The sequence below is a fragment of the Capricornis sumatraensis genome, chromosome 5 (genome assembly GCF_032405125.1).
Source record: "Capricornis sumatraensis isolate serow.1 chromosome 5, serow.2, whole genome shotgun sequence".
In the NCBI taxonomy this organism is placed as follows: domain Eukaryota; kingdom Metazoa; phylum Chordata; class Mammalia; order Artiodactyla; family Bovidae; genus Capricornis; species Capricornis sumatraensis.
Window position 1 is genome coordinate 30566292 of NC_091073.1, and position 15496 is coordinate 30581787.

The 15496-nt window shown below is 39.4% G+C and overlaps 1 protein-coding gene across 1 annotated transcript in view; it reads left to right on the forward strand.

Annotated features, from left to right (window-relative positions):
* The first annotated feature begins 1845 nt into the window (after positions 1 to 1845).
* Positions 1846 to 15496, forward strand: part of AHR (aryl hydrocarbon receptor) — a 49070-nt gene continuing 35419 nt past the window's right edge. Inside the window, exons 1-2 of the mRNA XM_068972616.1 lie at positions 1846 to 1910; positions 13097 to 13284. Coding sequence (XP_068828717.1) covers positions 1846 to 1910; positions 13097 to 13284 — 253 coding nt within the window. The remainder of the gene's footprint in view (positions 1911 to 13096; positions 13285 to 15496) is intronic.

Below are 15496 nucleotides of genomic sequence, written 5' to 3' on the forward strand. Positions count from 1 at the left end.
CACAAAATTTAATAGTATTTGTTGGAATATTTAGATGTAAGTTGTAGAAGAGTTGAAGATATTTCATAGGGTTGATAGGATAATGGTTGAGTATATGACAGTGAGGTTTCAGCTGAAGAAAACAATGTTCAATTTATTGATGTTCTGAATGTGAGGTAACAAACTCACCGGATGGAAATGGCTTGATGACATTTTGAAATGTAGGAATGGACACGGTGCAAGATTTCATCTAGACTTCTTAGTCTGATTGCCCTTCTTCTGACAAGCAAAACACACACCTGTGTTTACTTTTCTGGGTAAAGGCACAGGAGGAGTCAGAAATGTTGGAGGTACTTGAGATTGCTCTCTCTTGTCTATGTCCTTATTATCTGCTCTTTTCCCCCTCCATCCCACTGTCACTTCCCTGGACTTTCACCTGGACTACTTCAACAACTCTAACTACTCTCTCTGCATCCAGTCTTTTTCTCCTGTAATCCAGCTTGCACTGTCATTTAAAACTTCCAAAACACTAGAATGTCTCTTGCCTGCTGTGGATCCTTCAAAGGTTTCCACTGACTGCAGAATAAAATGTGGACTCTTGATCAGGCTTTATGATTTGACCCTAGATTCCTGGATTTCACTTCCAGCTTCTCTCTCTCCAGCTATCCCAGACTGCTTATTCTCAAATGCCTCCTGCTGCCTGCCTTCCCACCTTCCTGAAATCTGACTGTAGTTTAACAGCTATTCTGACGGGAAAAGATACTATACTGTCTTGTACGAAGACAAAAATCAAACTCAAAACAAAAAGGCAAGAAAAATGCCTAGCCTTCAAGTTCAACTCAGATGTGGCCTCCTGAAGCCTTCTCCTCTAGGAAGATTTATAGTTCCACAGGTTATCTGCCAGCTCACTGTAATGCTTAGCCAAAAGTTAGCTGACTCACTGTCTCTTGCAAAGGTGAATTTAAGCTCACTACTTGGCATTTCTTTCCTTGAGGTTGTCTGATTACAAAGACTTTGGCTACACATAATTTGTCGTCACATGTCTTTATGGACTGGAAATGTGTCCACAGATTCCTCCCCTTGACCTCAAGAAGATGGCTACTGGAGAGGGTGGGGGTCATTACGCCTTACGTCATCACGTGCCGGGAGGGTGGGGCCCTCAAGGGAAATATAGCGAAGGGCGGGGCCAAGTAGGATGGGGCGGGGCTACGAGGGGCGGGGCGGGGCTGGAGAGGGGTCGGGGGCGCTTCTGCTATTCAGCCGGTGCAAGCAGCAGCGGGAGGCATCGCAGGGCGAGTCCACTTGACGCTAGGTTCTGAAAGCGTGACTGGGACCACCGGCTCAGACCAGAGGTAGCCGCATAGCCGAGCGGAAGCTGGTGGCACCCGTAGCGGCGGCCGGAGTCCGAGCTCCGCAGGCGGGAAGCACCCGGGATCGGGGAAATCCCGGGAGCAGCGCAGCGCGGCGGCGCCTCCCTCACCCAAGGGGCCGCAGCGACGGTCACGGGGCGCGCCGCCACAGCGAGCGACCCAGGCCGGGATTTCAAACAGGCAGCCCAGGCTCCTCCTCCATTCGCGCCGCCTCACCTGCGGGCAGCGCGGCGCCGCCTCAGCTGGTACAGACGGCACCTGCGCCTCCAGCCTCCCCGGTCTCCGCCCCTCGCCCCCCGGCGCCAGGCCCGGGCCGCGCACCTGGACGTGCGGGGCTGCAGAAGCCCTGCGGCTCCTGGGGTGCTGTGTCTCCGCCATCGCCCCGGGAGGGCGCAGGTGGAGCAGCCGCGGTTAAGTGGAACCCCGTCCCAGTTGCCGCCGGGTCCCGGGGACAGGGCCGTCCGCGCCCGGGAGGAGCCGCAGCCAGCCAGGCACCATGAACAGCAGCAGCGCTAACATCACCTACGCCAGTCGTAAGCGGCGGAAGCCGGTGCAGAAAACGTGAGTCTCCGGAGCCTGTCCTCTGTGCGGTGGGGAGGTGGGCGCTCAGGCGCGGGACACTGCCGCACCCCGCCCCCAAATCCCCGAGGCCGGGGGATTAGGTCCCTTCCCTGTGCAGTCTGCGGAATCGAAATCTGGAGGCCGGTCGAGAACCCCAGGCCTTGGATTTTTCCGTGATTAATGATTGCATTTTAAAAATTGTGCCCCCCGTTCTCTGCCCCCCCCAACCCCTTCTCCAGAGCACCCTTTTACACCTCCAGCCATTTGCAGCGCTGTTCACTGTGCTGTGGTCCTAATTTGTTGACAGCTCTCCTCTGCCCTGTGGGGCTGGTGGATTAGTTAACCTAAGCCCGTCTTGAAATCCCCTTTCACATTTAATATCCTCCTGTGTTAGGTTAGAGGACGGTCACCATTCTTACTCCTGGTAGGGCGAGATGCTTTAAATAGCTAAACACGTGCTGTGTGCAAGAAAGGGGCTGAGTGCCTCTGAAGGTATTTTTTGGTTCCCTGAAACTGGCTTTCTGTTATACTCTTATTTACTTATTTGGCAGTAATTTTGTAGCGCTCAGCGTGAACATATCAATAAAATGTATAGAGGTGATAGCAGCTTTGAGTGAGTGTAGTAGCCAGGATACAGTAGAAGATTTGTATTTTAAGTCATCTTTTGGGGGAGATTTATCACTTTGGAAGTGGTTTTAGGGTCTGCAAATGATTTGGAGATGGAATTATTGAAACAGACATTTTCATTCTTAGCATCATTCTCTTAATTCCCTTTTCCCTCTACTTCAAAGTTTGGTCAATTCTGATAAAGTACAAACTTAGGTTTGTTTGTTTTGGTGGGATATTTATGTGATTATGGAAAATACTTTAATTTTTTTTCAGAAAAAAAAAGAAAAATCCATGCTTAACACAGATTTACTTTTGCGAGTTGGCAGTGTTCATGTGTTTATTCCTAATTATTATCCTTGAGTTATTTTACTTCACATTTTTCAAACTTTCATAAACAATTTTAAGAACACTTTAAACGGTTACTCAGAACAAATCAGAAGTGTGCATGTGGCTTAAGACTAAATTTAGGTCACTAATCCAAACCAGAAAAATAGCAGTTTAAAATTAATATTAAAGACCAGTTTAAAGGTTTCAGTATTCTGGGGTTTTAATTTCCTTTTAGAATTTCAGTGATTGCAGTCCTTCAGATTTAGACTTGGCATCAACAGAGGATATTCATCTATAAATAGACTGATTAAAATTTGGAAGACTTATCCTGCAGCGTGGTTGACATTAGGAATACTGTCAAGTCAGCAGTTTTTGTCTTGGCAATTCTGTTGACATTGGTTTACAATACTTGTGTTTTATAGAATGGTTTCTTATAAAAAATGTGCTTGTCTAATTTGACTTGGTCCTTGATGGTTATTTAAAATTGAAAGGCATCACAGACACCTCTGTGTATTTTAGTTAATACAATAGTACCCTTGACATAATGTATAATATATATATGTATATCATAGGTTTTATTTGTATAGTTAGAAAACCTGAGAATTTGTAAGTTATTGCATTTCAGGAAGTATGTTACACAGGACCTAGGTGACTTCAATGAAATGCTTTAATTTTTGTATTCATTTTAAAGTTTAACATTTGGGGCTTCTTGTTAACATTTTATTAAAGATTTTCCCTTTAAATATATTATTGCACATTTTCTTTTTTTTAAGGATGTACCTTTTATTATTAGCAATTAAATATGCTTTCTAAGACTTTAATATATTTGTGTTTAATATCTCCTGTAATACAACCAAAGTATTTCCACATTCACCCTTATTTTATTTAGTTAGTAGAGATGTTTATCAGATCTTTACTGAGCATCATGCATGGCTTCTAATCCTACGAACGCCTTAAAATGTCACTGCTCCATAAGAAAAGCCTAGTGCTGACATTTACAGAATCACGGGAAGTTGTTCATAAATTGTTTTTAACTGAATGAAAAATGATGAACTTAAAATGCAGTTAGAGTCCATTTTAAGAATGGAGCCATAAACCCAGTATTTTAATGTTTTTTAAGTTAAATTACTAGTTTATAACTAATAGACACTCTAATATGTTGGTATATTGTCTGAAAAATTCATCTTGTTTGAGCTGAAAATGATACTAAGATCTGTTTAACTTTGACCTTGTAAGTGAGCCTCTGTATTTTACTTAGAAGAAAATACGTTGTAACATAATCATAGAACTATTAATAAAATGACCATTAAATACAGAATTCTATAAAATTTTGGAATCAAATGGGTGACATCATTTTAACCTGAAAATCTCCCTGTCTTCGATGGTATTTATTAAACAAGATAAACTCCCCCTAGTGGTGAAGTCCAACATTCAAAGTTATCATTATTGATAGTACAAAATGATTTTAAACGTGTTCAGTTTAATCCTACTAAAGTATCTTGTGCATAGTAGACACTCAATAAATGTTTCCTTTCTTTTTAGGGTAATGAAGGGTAGAAAATTAAAGGACCTGAAGCAGCCCTGAATCCAATCTATGTTCCTAAAGAGATTTTCAAAGATATCTTAGGAATAGGTTCTACTCTGTTTCCTTAAATGTTCCTTAAGATAACCCTGCTCCAAAAAAAAAAAAAAAAACCAAAACCTTAAATTAAGAAAAAGCAATCTTTTTACTTAAACCCTCCTCTTCTTTTATCAATATTTTTCTTTGGTGGTGAAGGACCTGTTATTCATTTCTTTAATTACTTTGCATCATGAAGATAGATGAAAAACACAGTACTGAATTAGAGTCTGAATTCCCCCCCACCAATGAAAATAACTTTGGATGTGTTTTTGTAGTTTTTAAGCTTTATTAATACATAAAAAGTTTTAGTGGTACTTCAGTTTACCATTTCTGCAGAAAATTAGTGCTGAATGTTGGCAAATAATAGGTGTTGATTAAATAAAATCTACACCTGAAAATGATATCAACAGTAGTGATGATCAAACCAGCTATCATGAAGTGTCAGAATTAGAAATAACTCTCAGCCTTTAGGTGACCCTTTAACTTTGGTAACACATTAATAACAGTAATAGAAAAGCAGTGTCTTCCTTGCTGTGTTTACAAAATTGCTATTCATTCTATCTAAACTAAATGAATCTCAGTTATATTGATGCCTACTTAGTTGAATAAAATTTTGCAATGTTTTCTTGAAAATGTTAGTTCTAAGTGTACTATGATACGATTACCTAAGTAGCTTTAAAAAAAAAAAGTCTTTTTAGTTACATACTTATTTCTCCACTGTTGTTTTTCATTCAAGTAGTTTCCTTCAGATAGTTTACACGTAGTGGCTGTAGAGGCTCTTAGATGTTGGAACTATGAAATAAATGAATGAAAGTGATTAGCTATAGGTAACCTGTTAAAGGAGAAGGAAATGGCAATCCACTCCTGTATTCTTGCCTAGAGAATCCTGTGGACAGAGGAGCTTGGTGGGCTGCTGTGCATAGGGTCGCACAGAGTTGGACATGACTGAAGCGACTTAGCATGCATTGGAGAAGGAAATGGTAACCCACTCCAGTGTTCTTGCCTGGAGAATCCCAGGGACAGAGGAGCCTGGTGGGCTGCTGTGTATGGGGTCGCACAGAGTCGGACATGACTGAAGTGACTTAGTAGCAGCAGCAGCAGCAGCAGCAATCTATTCAAAATAAATGATGAAAAGAGGAAACAGTGAGATACAGGTTGAAAAACACTAGTTCTAAACTAAAAGGTGCAGTCTGGTTTCCTTGCTTTTGTTGATCCGAGCAAGTGATTGATCAATAAGGCAGGGCAGTCCACACCTACACTGCCACTCTCACAACTAAAATTAGCAGGAGAAAAGTGTTTTATAATCTGTAAAGGCTGCTAATGATAGAGATGAAACAGAAACTCTTAAATTTCATTCGTAAATACTTTTAGCCTACACTGTCACAGAATGACCATTTCTCCTGTGAAACTGTAAGAGGCAGTCTACGAATATGTTCTCAATTGTGGGTGATGACATGTGGTACTCCGCTAGTGAAAAACTTAACATAGTACGTGCTTATTGATGCACATAATTAAGACAGTTGCTTAGAAGTTAATACCATCAGATCTTTGACACCAGTACCTTTCTATTTCTATGCTTCTTTTAAAATTGATTTTTTTTGCATACTGGTTTAATGTAACAAAAAACTACTCTTTGTTAGTGTTTACTGTGACAAAGGCATGCACAGTGCTCTGCAGAATTTTATTTCATTTTTATAGTAGTACTATGAAAAGGTTTTATTATTATTTCAGTTTCCTCTATAGGAACCTAAGGTTCAGATTCAAAGTTGTTAGGTAGTAAATGAAAGGCTGAGTTTGAATATCAGATTCTAGATCTTTTGGCTCCAAAGCTTGTGTTTGTTCCAACTTCACAATATTGTCCAGGTGAATATGCTCAGTGATGTGTATGGTACACCCATATATGGAGATTTCCTTATAATGCTCACTGTTTTTTCTCGAATAGTGTTCTGAAATAAATTATTCAACATTGCCCCTACCTCATGGTATGCTTGTTTCACTCCATATGTACTTTCACGCCCTGCCTTCTTGGTTCCTTTCCTTCTATTTTCATTGAGCTACTACCAGCCTCACCTCCTGCAAAACATTGTTTTCAGTGGCAGCAGAGTAGTCCCTTCTGCTAATGTTCTGTAATTTATTTTGAGGCAGAAATTTTTTCTTTCTAATCTTTCAATACTTCAAGTAGTACTTCAAAGAATATCCTTGAGTTTTGTGAATTTCTGTATGAAGTTTTAGTTCATTCCTTTGGGAAAAATTCCTGTAAGTGGAAATTTAGGGTACAAAAATATGATGTAATTTTAAGGTTGAGCCAGATATTATGCTCTGAAACATACTGTCAGATTACCAAAAAAGTTATATTCCTATTGGTGGTCTGTAGGGGAGCCTATATCCTTGCATTTTTGCTTTGCAAATATTCATTGTCAACTTCATAGGCAAAAAAGATGGGGTGGGCAATTGAACTTCTATGTTGAGATTGTGTGTGTGGAATAATAGTATGTTTGCAGATTTTTCTATTAGAGATGTCCTTTACATACTAGTTTTCTTTGTCTTATGTTTTTCAGTTCGCTCTTTTACCTTATTTTTAATGAAATACTATTTTGAAAAGTATTCATTTTAAACAACACATGTACATTAAGAAGTAAAAAATACATGTATAATGTTAAGTTTGGCATACTAAGCATTATCTGATGATCTTTTATTGTGATAGTTATGGTTATCAATGCTATTTAATCTCTTCTTCATCCTCCCAATATAAGTTTTATCACAATTTTGGATTCAATTCACTTGCAGTGTTTCATTATTTTTTAAACCGTATATATTGTATACTGCTGAGTTAAGTGATACACTCTGATTACATTTCCTTTCTGTTCTCCATTGTCATCGATTTCATTGTTTACCTATTTTTCATCTTCCTATTGTTTATATCTGTGTTTACATCTGGGTTTAGCTATGTCTTTGCTTTATCCAAGACAGATTTTGTGTTTCTGTCTCTGATTTCCTCGTTTGGCATGGTTTTCTGGAAGAGAAGGATAGTTGCAGAAAGCCATGTACTCAGCCATCATGGAACTGGAAGCGATTTACGTATCTCTTAAGACCTGATTGAGAAGCCACGTCTCCATGAAACCTTCCCCCTTTATTCTACCTATAGCCGAATCTTACCTTCCTTAATTCTCCAACATAACTTTCAAGGCACCTACATTATTGAGCAATACATTATGTCTGATTTTTGCCATGCTGCAGAGTGCATCTTCTCCTAGTAAGAAAGAAAAGCTCTGAAAAGATAGGTGTCTTTTCTTTGTCTTTGTAGCAACTAGAGCCTCCTAGTACCATGCACATAGTAGATATCTGAGACTATTTATTAATTTAACAATTGCCCACCACTTAAAATTTTTCATGTTTTAGTGCTTTGCATATGGTAGATGTATTCTATATGGGTTCCAAGGAGAAGACTTAGAAAAAAGTGCATATTCAAAACAGAAGAGGCTAAAGGGATCATCCTTACATTTTTTTTTTTTTTTTCTTTTAGGATTTTGGAAGTAACAGTGGTTTCCAGGGCGTATTTCATGTTCTGGCTTTCATTGTGAAAGTCTTGTGCTAAAGATTACATGCTGTTTGTACCTTATCACTGCTCCTTGAGCATAGCAGAAGCAGGAAAGGGAAGAAGCCATCATCGCCACAGAGTGGGAACAGGAGAGTAACGGAGAAACTAAGACTCCGTACAAGGAACTGCCAGTCAGAATGCTCAGAAGTTTTTGTAGACCTTTTTTGCCTCACATAGGGAAGTAGATACCCAGCTGTATTGAGCTTAATGTGAAATCTGACTTTATTCATGTCATAGATTGCCCTCTCCAGGATCACATTAGGCATATAATTTACGATGGTAGATATTCCACATTTAGAGATAAATAAGTATGCACTGAAGCCATAGGGAGGAAATGAAGAATGAATGTGTTTGGAGCTGGGCTTAATGGGATATGGTAGACAGATTTATCGAGAAATACTTCAATATCCTAGCTATTGGAATGAGAGTCATACCGTTGTAGATGCAGAGAAGGGGTGCTCAGAGTTCTGAAAAACATGAACTTGAGGACATTCAGGTACAGAGACTGGAAATAAACAAGTTATTGGTAAGTAGCTTGAAGCAGTGAGAGTAGATTAAACCATCCACAGGAAAAAGCTGATAGAGCAGACTCAGTCCTGTGATAGGTAGTCTCCGTTAGAGAATGTCACCTAAATCTCATAGGATTACTGAAACAGTCTTTGCATGTCATTTTGAGGTTTTATGGTAAATGTCACATAAAAATATGAACATCTACGATTACAGTACTTTATGGTTAAACTGGGTCCTTATGTTTTTTAACTGTGTTTCAAATACTGAGCACAAATTATGAGCCTAAGAGACAGTTTAGCTCGGGATGTTAAAAAGGCTTTACAAGGAGCATGCTAGCTGGCATTGGACATACCATTGGGCCTTTTACACCAGTACTTACGGCACACACGGCTTCTAAAGCAAAGCATGGCATGCAGTCAGCTGAAGGCTTGCTTTCACAACAGTTTTGGTTTACAGGTTGGGACAAGATTTTTGTGGTTAAGGCTTAAAAAAAAAATAATAAATTGACTCCTTTACATGATCAGCATCTACCGTCTCTCAGAAGATGTCTGAATTCAAAATATCTCAAATCCAATCTTTTGGAGACATTTATTTATATTTCAAATGTTAGCCTTTTGTTTAAATAGATGGTTGGCAGTATGTTTTGGCATAGGTTTGAAGAGAATACAGAAGTAATACTTGCATAACTCAAGTCAAGTGTGATTGATGTAGAATTACTCTCTCTTTTTACTGTTTGGTGCATCTTAAATAGGCCTGGATAAGGGTGAAGTATTTTCACAAAATAGTTGTGACTATTTCTCACAAAATCAGTGAAAAGGTTTGTCAGGTCTATTCCTTCAGCTTTAACAATAGTGGATCTGAAATGCCAAGTCCAGTACTTCTCAGCCCTGGCTTTCCTTAGTAACTTTGTGCATTTGACTTTGTTCTGGACCTGCAAAATATTCTACCCTAATTCTTTTCCTGTCTGCCTTATTGATTCTTCTCTGTCCTCTTTTTGCCCACTGCCTTTCCTCAACTTTATACCTAAATGTTGACATCACTGACGTCTATCCTTGAGTACCTTCTCTCTGTTTGGCATACCTTCCATTAGAAAATGTAGTTGTTATCCCGAGCTCCAAATCCCAGTCATTTGTGACCTCTCCTCACCAATTTTTTTTTTTTTTTTCCTGTTACTCCCTGTACCTAGGAAGTCAGCAAGTCAGTCTGGTTGAGTGACCATTTGAGTCTAGCTACATATGAGCTTTGTGGTGGATTCAAAGTGCTGTTAAAAAATCTCAAGCCAGGCCATCCTTACTACCCCACAATCACTCCTTTTGGACAGGCTCCAGTCGTTTCCTTTCTGGACTCTTCTGATCAGCAGCCATCAATTGAGAGTCCTCTTTGTGTCAAGTACTATGCTGAGCATTGGAGATACAAAATGATGAAGTTAACAACGTAACAAGAGTAACACATAAGTATATGCAATATAGGTTGCATAGCACTTAGGAAATTTGATCTTCTGCTAAATAGTCCAGTACGTGCATAATAATACATTAGTACTGTGGACAGTTTGCAGTGCGTAAAGAAATAGTTTCTGCTAGTGCAGGCCTGACTTCTGCAAAGAGCCAGTACTAGACAGGCAGCAATATCACGTGTAGAAGCACCGCTGAACCTCTTTCTCCGACTGTTCTGTTATTTCTTTCTGTGTCTTAGCAGCTTGTCTTGCTTCATTGTTTGTGTTACTGTCTTCTCCCCAGTGTTTTATAATCATTACTGGAAAGCTCCCAAGAGCACACAACTGGATTTTATTTTCAGTTGTGGGAAATGCTATCAGCCCAGAATACTCCCTCGTGGAATGGCTATCGAAGGCACTTGCATAAGATGCACACAGTGCCTAGTCGGATGGGAGGAATCATAGGAGTGGGTCGGGGAAGACAGCAAACATGATCGAATTGAGCAGCACTTTGAAGCTGCTGTGACAGAGCACAGGGATGCTGGGGAGTAACGTGTATGAGAGCATGAGTACGTATGGGTGACTTGCGTCCTGTCTTTGCTCTGGAGAATAACAGGCAAGGAAGGTTTTGCCTGGGGCATCAGAGACCAGAGGAAGAGTTCGGGGCCATAGAGAGATCAAGAGGGGGTTTCGTTTGTTAGGTCAAGGAACGTGGACTGTGCAGTGCTGCTGAGCGGTTTGGATCAGAGGAGTGACAGATTTATGTTTGAGAAAAGAGGACTGGCTGTACTGTGGTCTGCCCTGCATCCCATCCCCTCCGTCACCAGAGTTAGGGCAGCCCAAGACTGGTCATGTAAACCCCAGCTGAGAGCTGAAGCTGACTTCCCGATACCAAGGGCCAACTTCATACCTTTTCTGTGGGGAAACCTGCTGTCTCCTCTTTCAAGAATTTTTTTCATCAGATGCCCACATGGCTCACTCGTTCACTATATCCTTGTCTGTGCTAAACCATCGCATCAAGAGACCTTCCTTGCAGATCAAAACCAGCACCACATCACTCCTTGCTTCCTTCTCTTGCTTTATTTTTCTTCTCAACACTCACCAGCCTGGAAAGTTATATACTTATTTGTTTCTTTCTTCATTTGTGTTATTTCTGGATCCTCCCATCGGAATGTAAGCTTCGGGAGAACAGGGGCTTTCGTCTGTTTTGTTCACAGCTCAGTGTTGTGGGTGTGGCACGTGGTGGGTGGTCAATATTGTTGAAAGGAGTTGGCCCTAACCCGCTTCCCCGTCTCTCTCTTGCACTCTGAGCTTCTCAGATAGTTCCTCTCACTGTTTACCATTTCTCACTTGTGCCGCCTGCTGAAATCCTGTTCACCTTTCAAGGTTCAGCTCATATACCCCCTTTTGTATAAAAATCTTTTTTCAAGCAGTTGCTCACTGTCCTCAGCCCCTGTAACACTCTCTCAGTGTAAAGGAGAAGAATGTTTTCTGGGACCGCCCGGGACATAATAGGTGCAAACAAATATTTAACAGGTGATTGGTTGGTAGAAAATTATTCAATGGGGTGGACACACATTATAAGTAAAAGTTGAAATTCAGTTGATTAATTGGAGAAATGCAGTAACTAGATGTGACTTGAGTTTCATTTTACATGTGATTAGGGAAAATAGCTAGAGAGAGAGTCTTCAGTTCCGACTAGGTATGGAGTTATGCACAAAGTCTGCAGGAAAGTATCTAGGACTTACTTTGTATCTATGCCACTTTACCAATTTCATACTGTTATTTTTTTGTAGGAATGACATGAACTATAACAGAAACAAAAAGAAATAAACAAGTTCTGAAGAAATTACCCATTAGGGACAGTGTAAAAAATACACTGAATTTTCGTATTGCTTTCTATCATATTCTTGCATGAAGTATTACTTCTTTAAAAAAAGTATTACTTCTTCATGTTACTTCATGTAACACTGAAAGCATGCTATTTAGAAATGTTTTGATTGAATCAAAGTTATAGCATTATACTCAAGCCAATTTATACTTTTAAAAATACTATAATTTGAGTCATCAAAAATACTTTGTCTTCTCCAGTAAAACTGGAGGAAGAAGTCTTCATCTTAAGAATGCTCTTAATCTTTATATTTTCTGGTAAATGGAAGGGTGCAGAGACATGATCTAAAAATGACTTTTTTTTTATAATATCTTCTCTATATTTTAACATTGGGTATCTGATGATCTGTAAATTCACTTTTATGGATTTGTGTTATGAAATCCTGGGTAAGGCCTTTGTGTGACGTTCAGTTTCTCATTTCTGAACTCAAGTTCTACTCCTACCCATTAGTATCTTTTCTCTCGGATGAAAATCATGCTAAATGATGGAATTTCATTGGATTTTCTAATTGAGACACAAATTATGTCATAAAAATAAAATTTGCCAGTAATTGCAGGTAAGCAATTAACCTCGAATATTTGTCGGTCAATAAATACTAATAACTGAGGTCAGATTTTTCTTGCCTTAATATTGGAGGACCCCATTAGATGGCTGGAGGACCCTGTGGAGATGCAAGAATGGCTTTGAGAAGTTCTCACTGTCAGGATGAAAAGTGTTTAATACAGGAAGCTGAGGGTGATGAAGAAACAGCTTTTTATTTAAGGTCATTTCTGTCTATCTACAACCTAAATGATGCCAAGATGATTCTTGTGAAAGAAAGCAAAAGGAGGCATAATTTTACATAAGTTATGGAGATTTCTTTCTACCCCCTAGCAATGGCTGTGTTTGAGGGAGAAAAAAACCCTAGTAGATTTGTTAACTGGGAACCATGTACCACAGATGTATGAGGTGTGGAAGAGGTACTTGGCGTTTTCCTGTGATGGGTTTATAGTTTTTAATAAAACATTACAAAAGAGTTTACCTATTATCTTGTTTTTCTTAATTAAGATGTGAAAGAAGCATTTTGGAAAAAAAATTTATATAAACTTGCAGTAGGTTTAGATGTTTTGTTAGAAAAATAGTTGAGATGTTATAACATGATAAAAATGTTTGCTCTCTAGATTTTCATGTATTTTACAGAATTCTGTTTGTTTTTCAGTGTCAAGCCAGTCCCAGCTGAAGGAATCAAATCGAATCCTTCAAAGAGGCATAGAGACCGACTGAATACAGAACTGGACCGGCTGGCCAGCCTGCTGCCCTTCCCACAAGATGTTATTAACAAGCTGGACAAACTTTCCGTTCTTAGGCTCAGTGTCAGTTATCTGAGAGCCAAGAGCTTCTTTGATGGTAAGACAGAAGGGTTTAATTTTTCCATAATCGCTTACCAAGTACTTATGTTGCTTATGGCTGTTACTGCTTCTGTGTTGAAAACTGAAAAAATTAGCCTTATGTGAAAAAGATTTGTTTATTGCTGTTGAATAAAACTTGGGTAGCAAAGCCTAATTTTTAATATTTCTAAAAATCAGTTCTCCCGATGTCTTCATCAAACAGATGCTGCCACTTAAAGGATACGTATGTCATCCTTTGAAAATTATAACACATGTTAAGTATGACACTTTCCGGTTCTTCTCCTTCCAACTCAAATTTTTAAAGTCTTTTCTTAATGGAAAGAATGAGACATATTAACTACTATGATATATTTTTGCTGGGTTTCCTTCACTGTGTTTCACAGATATATCATTTCGTTCGTCCTTTGAAAGTTATGTATAGTTCTGCTGCTTTATAACTAACTATATGTTTACTCCAGGAAAATGTAATTAAAATATCTTCTTTCACTGGGAAGAGCATTTTGTTATTGGAGGCAGTGGACTTGACTTGGCTTTCAGTCGCCAGTGTGCCACTGACAACTATTTTGCTTTAATCTTTTAGCATCGCTTGACTCAGCTGAAAGCAGGGGATTTGAACTAGGTGATCTTTGTTAATCGTGCAGTCTGTTGCAGTCATAAAGTATTTTAAATGGAAGTTTTGGTTTGGAAATACTGTTTTAGTGGGTCTCTTCATGCAGACCAATTCCTTGATTTCTCTTCTGTCTGTCTTCTCTTTTTCTGCTTTTATGTCAGAGTTTTTAGAAACTGTTCAGTCTTTTAAATGTACCATGCCATTTGACCAACAGCAGTAGAGAATGAATGATACAATCTCAATGACTTATGTCAGTGCTTCTTAACCTTTAACGTGCTCACAATCACATAGGGACCTTGATAAGAGGAAGATGCCTATTCAGTAGGTTTCACTGTCATCAGAGATTTTGCACTTCTTACAGACGGTCAGATGATGCTAACAGTGCTGCCCTTGACACAGTTACAGATGCTTGAATTTGCAGTTGGTGTGCAGAATATCGCAAGACAGTTATTTCGCTTTAGGTTTGTGTTTAGATGGTTTGCTGTGTTTAGTCTGAGCATCTTTTTTATTTATAGGTTTGTTTGCCTGCCATATGTCGTTTATTTTGGGTTTAAAAACTGTATAGTTCAGTGATTGCAAATCTGAGCAATATACACTGATTTCAGGATGATAATTTCAGGGAGGGTTATATATTTAAAGGTTCATAGTAGATACTTAACATTTTCTCTGTTCTGTATAAAAAGTCTTTGAATTTTCCAGACCCTTCATCTTTGGGGTGAGTTATGAGATATTGAGTGGTGTGTCTGTGTATCAGCTGTACAGTCATTTTGCGAGCAGGAGCTAGAAACTAACTTTCCAGACTCTCTCTGTTGTTTCTGCAGACCACATCTCGGTTACTTCTGTCTTCTGGGAACCATATATATAGCAAAATCCTGAAGACTTTTCCCTCGGTCTGTGATTCTCAAACTATTAGTCCCCAGATGGTCAGCATCAGTTGTCCGCTGGGCATTTCTAACAGATCTTGAGCCTTACTGAGCACACTGGAATCAAATACTCTGGTGTGGTGGCAGGTTTGGGAGCCCCTGTTGTCGACTGTAACCTCAGGGGCACTCCCAGCTTCTTGGGATGCAGTCCTGACCTTCAGCATCTCTTCACATGCGGTGCTGTCAGACCTGTGATGGGGCGTCTGTGACACATACAATGTAGTCTCTGCCCTTAGAGAGTTTATAGTCTAGAAACAAGGAGGCATTATTCCTTCACTCTGATAAAGATGTACTGACATGATCATTTTGCCTTTTTGTTTCCTGCTCCTCCCTCATGGGCAATCAGCTTATATGTTAAAGAGAGGGGGAAGATGTGTAGGATTTTCCTGTTTAGAGGCAGTGGGGCAGAACTGAAGCTGCTTAGAGGATAGCCAGTGTGCAATTTAAGTACTAATATATTAATACTTACTGCTTTTGAGGCTGTCTTTCTCTCTCTCTGTGTGTATATGTGTTTATGCTTATACATATGCATACACACATTAATATATGCATATTTAATTAAAAACTATCTATACATATTTTTTCATGATTGGATGTGTATCCTGTTAAATCCCACAAGTAAAAGCGTTTCCAAAATCTACCTTATAAAGGATGTGATAGTTTAGCAGGGCTCATTA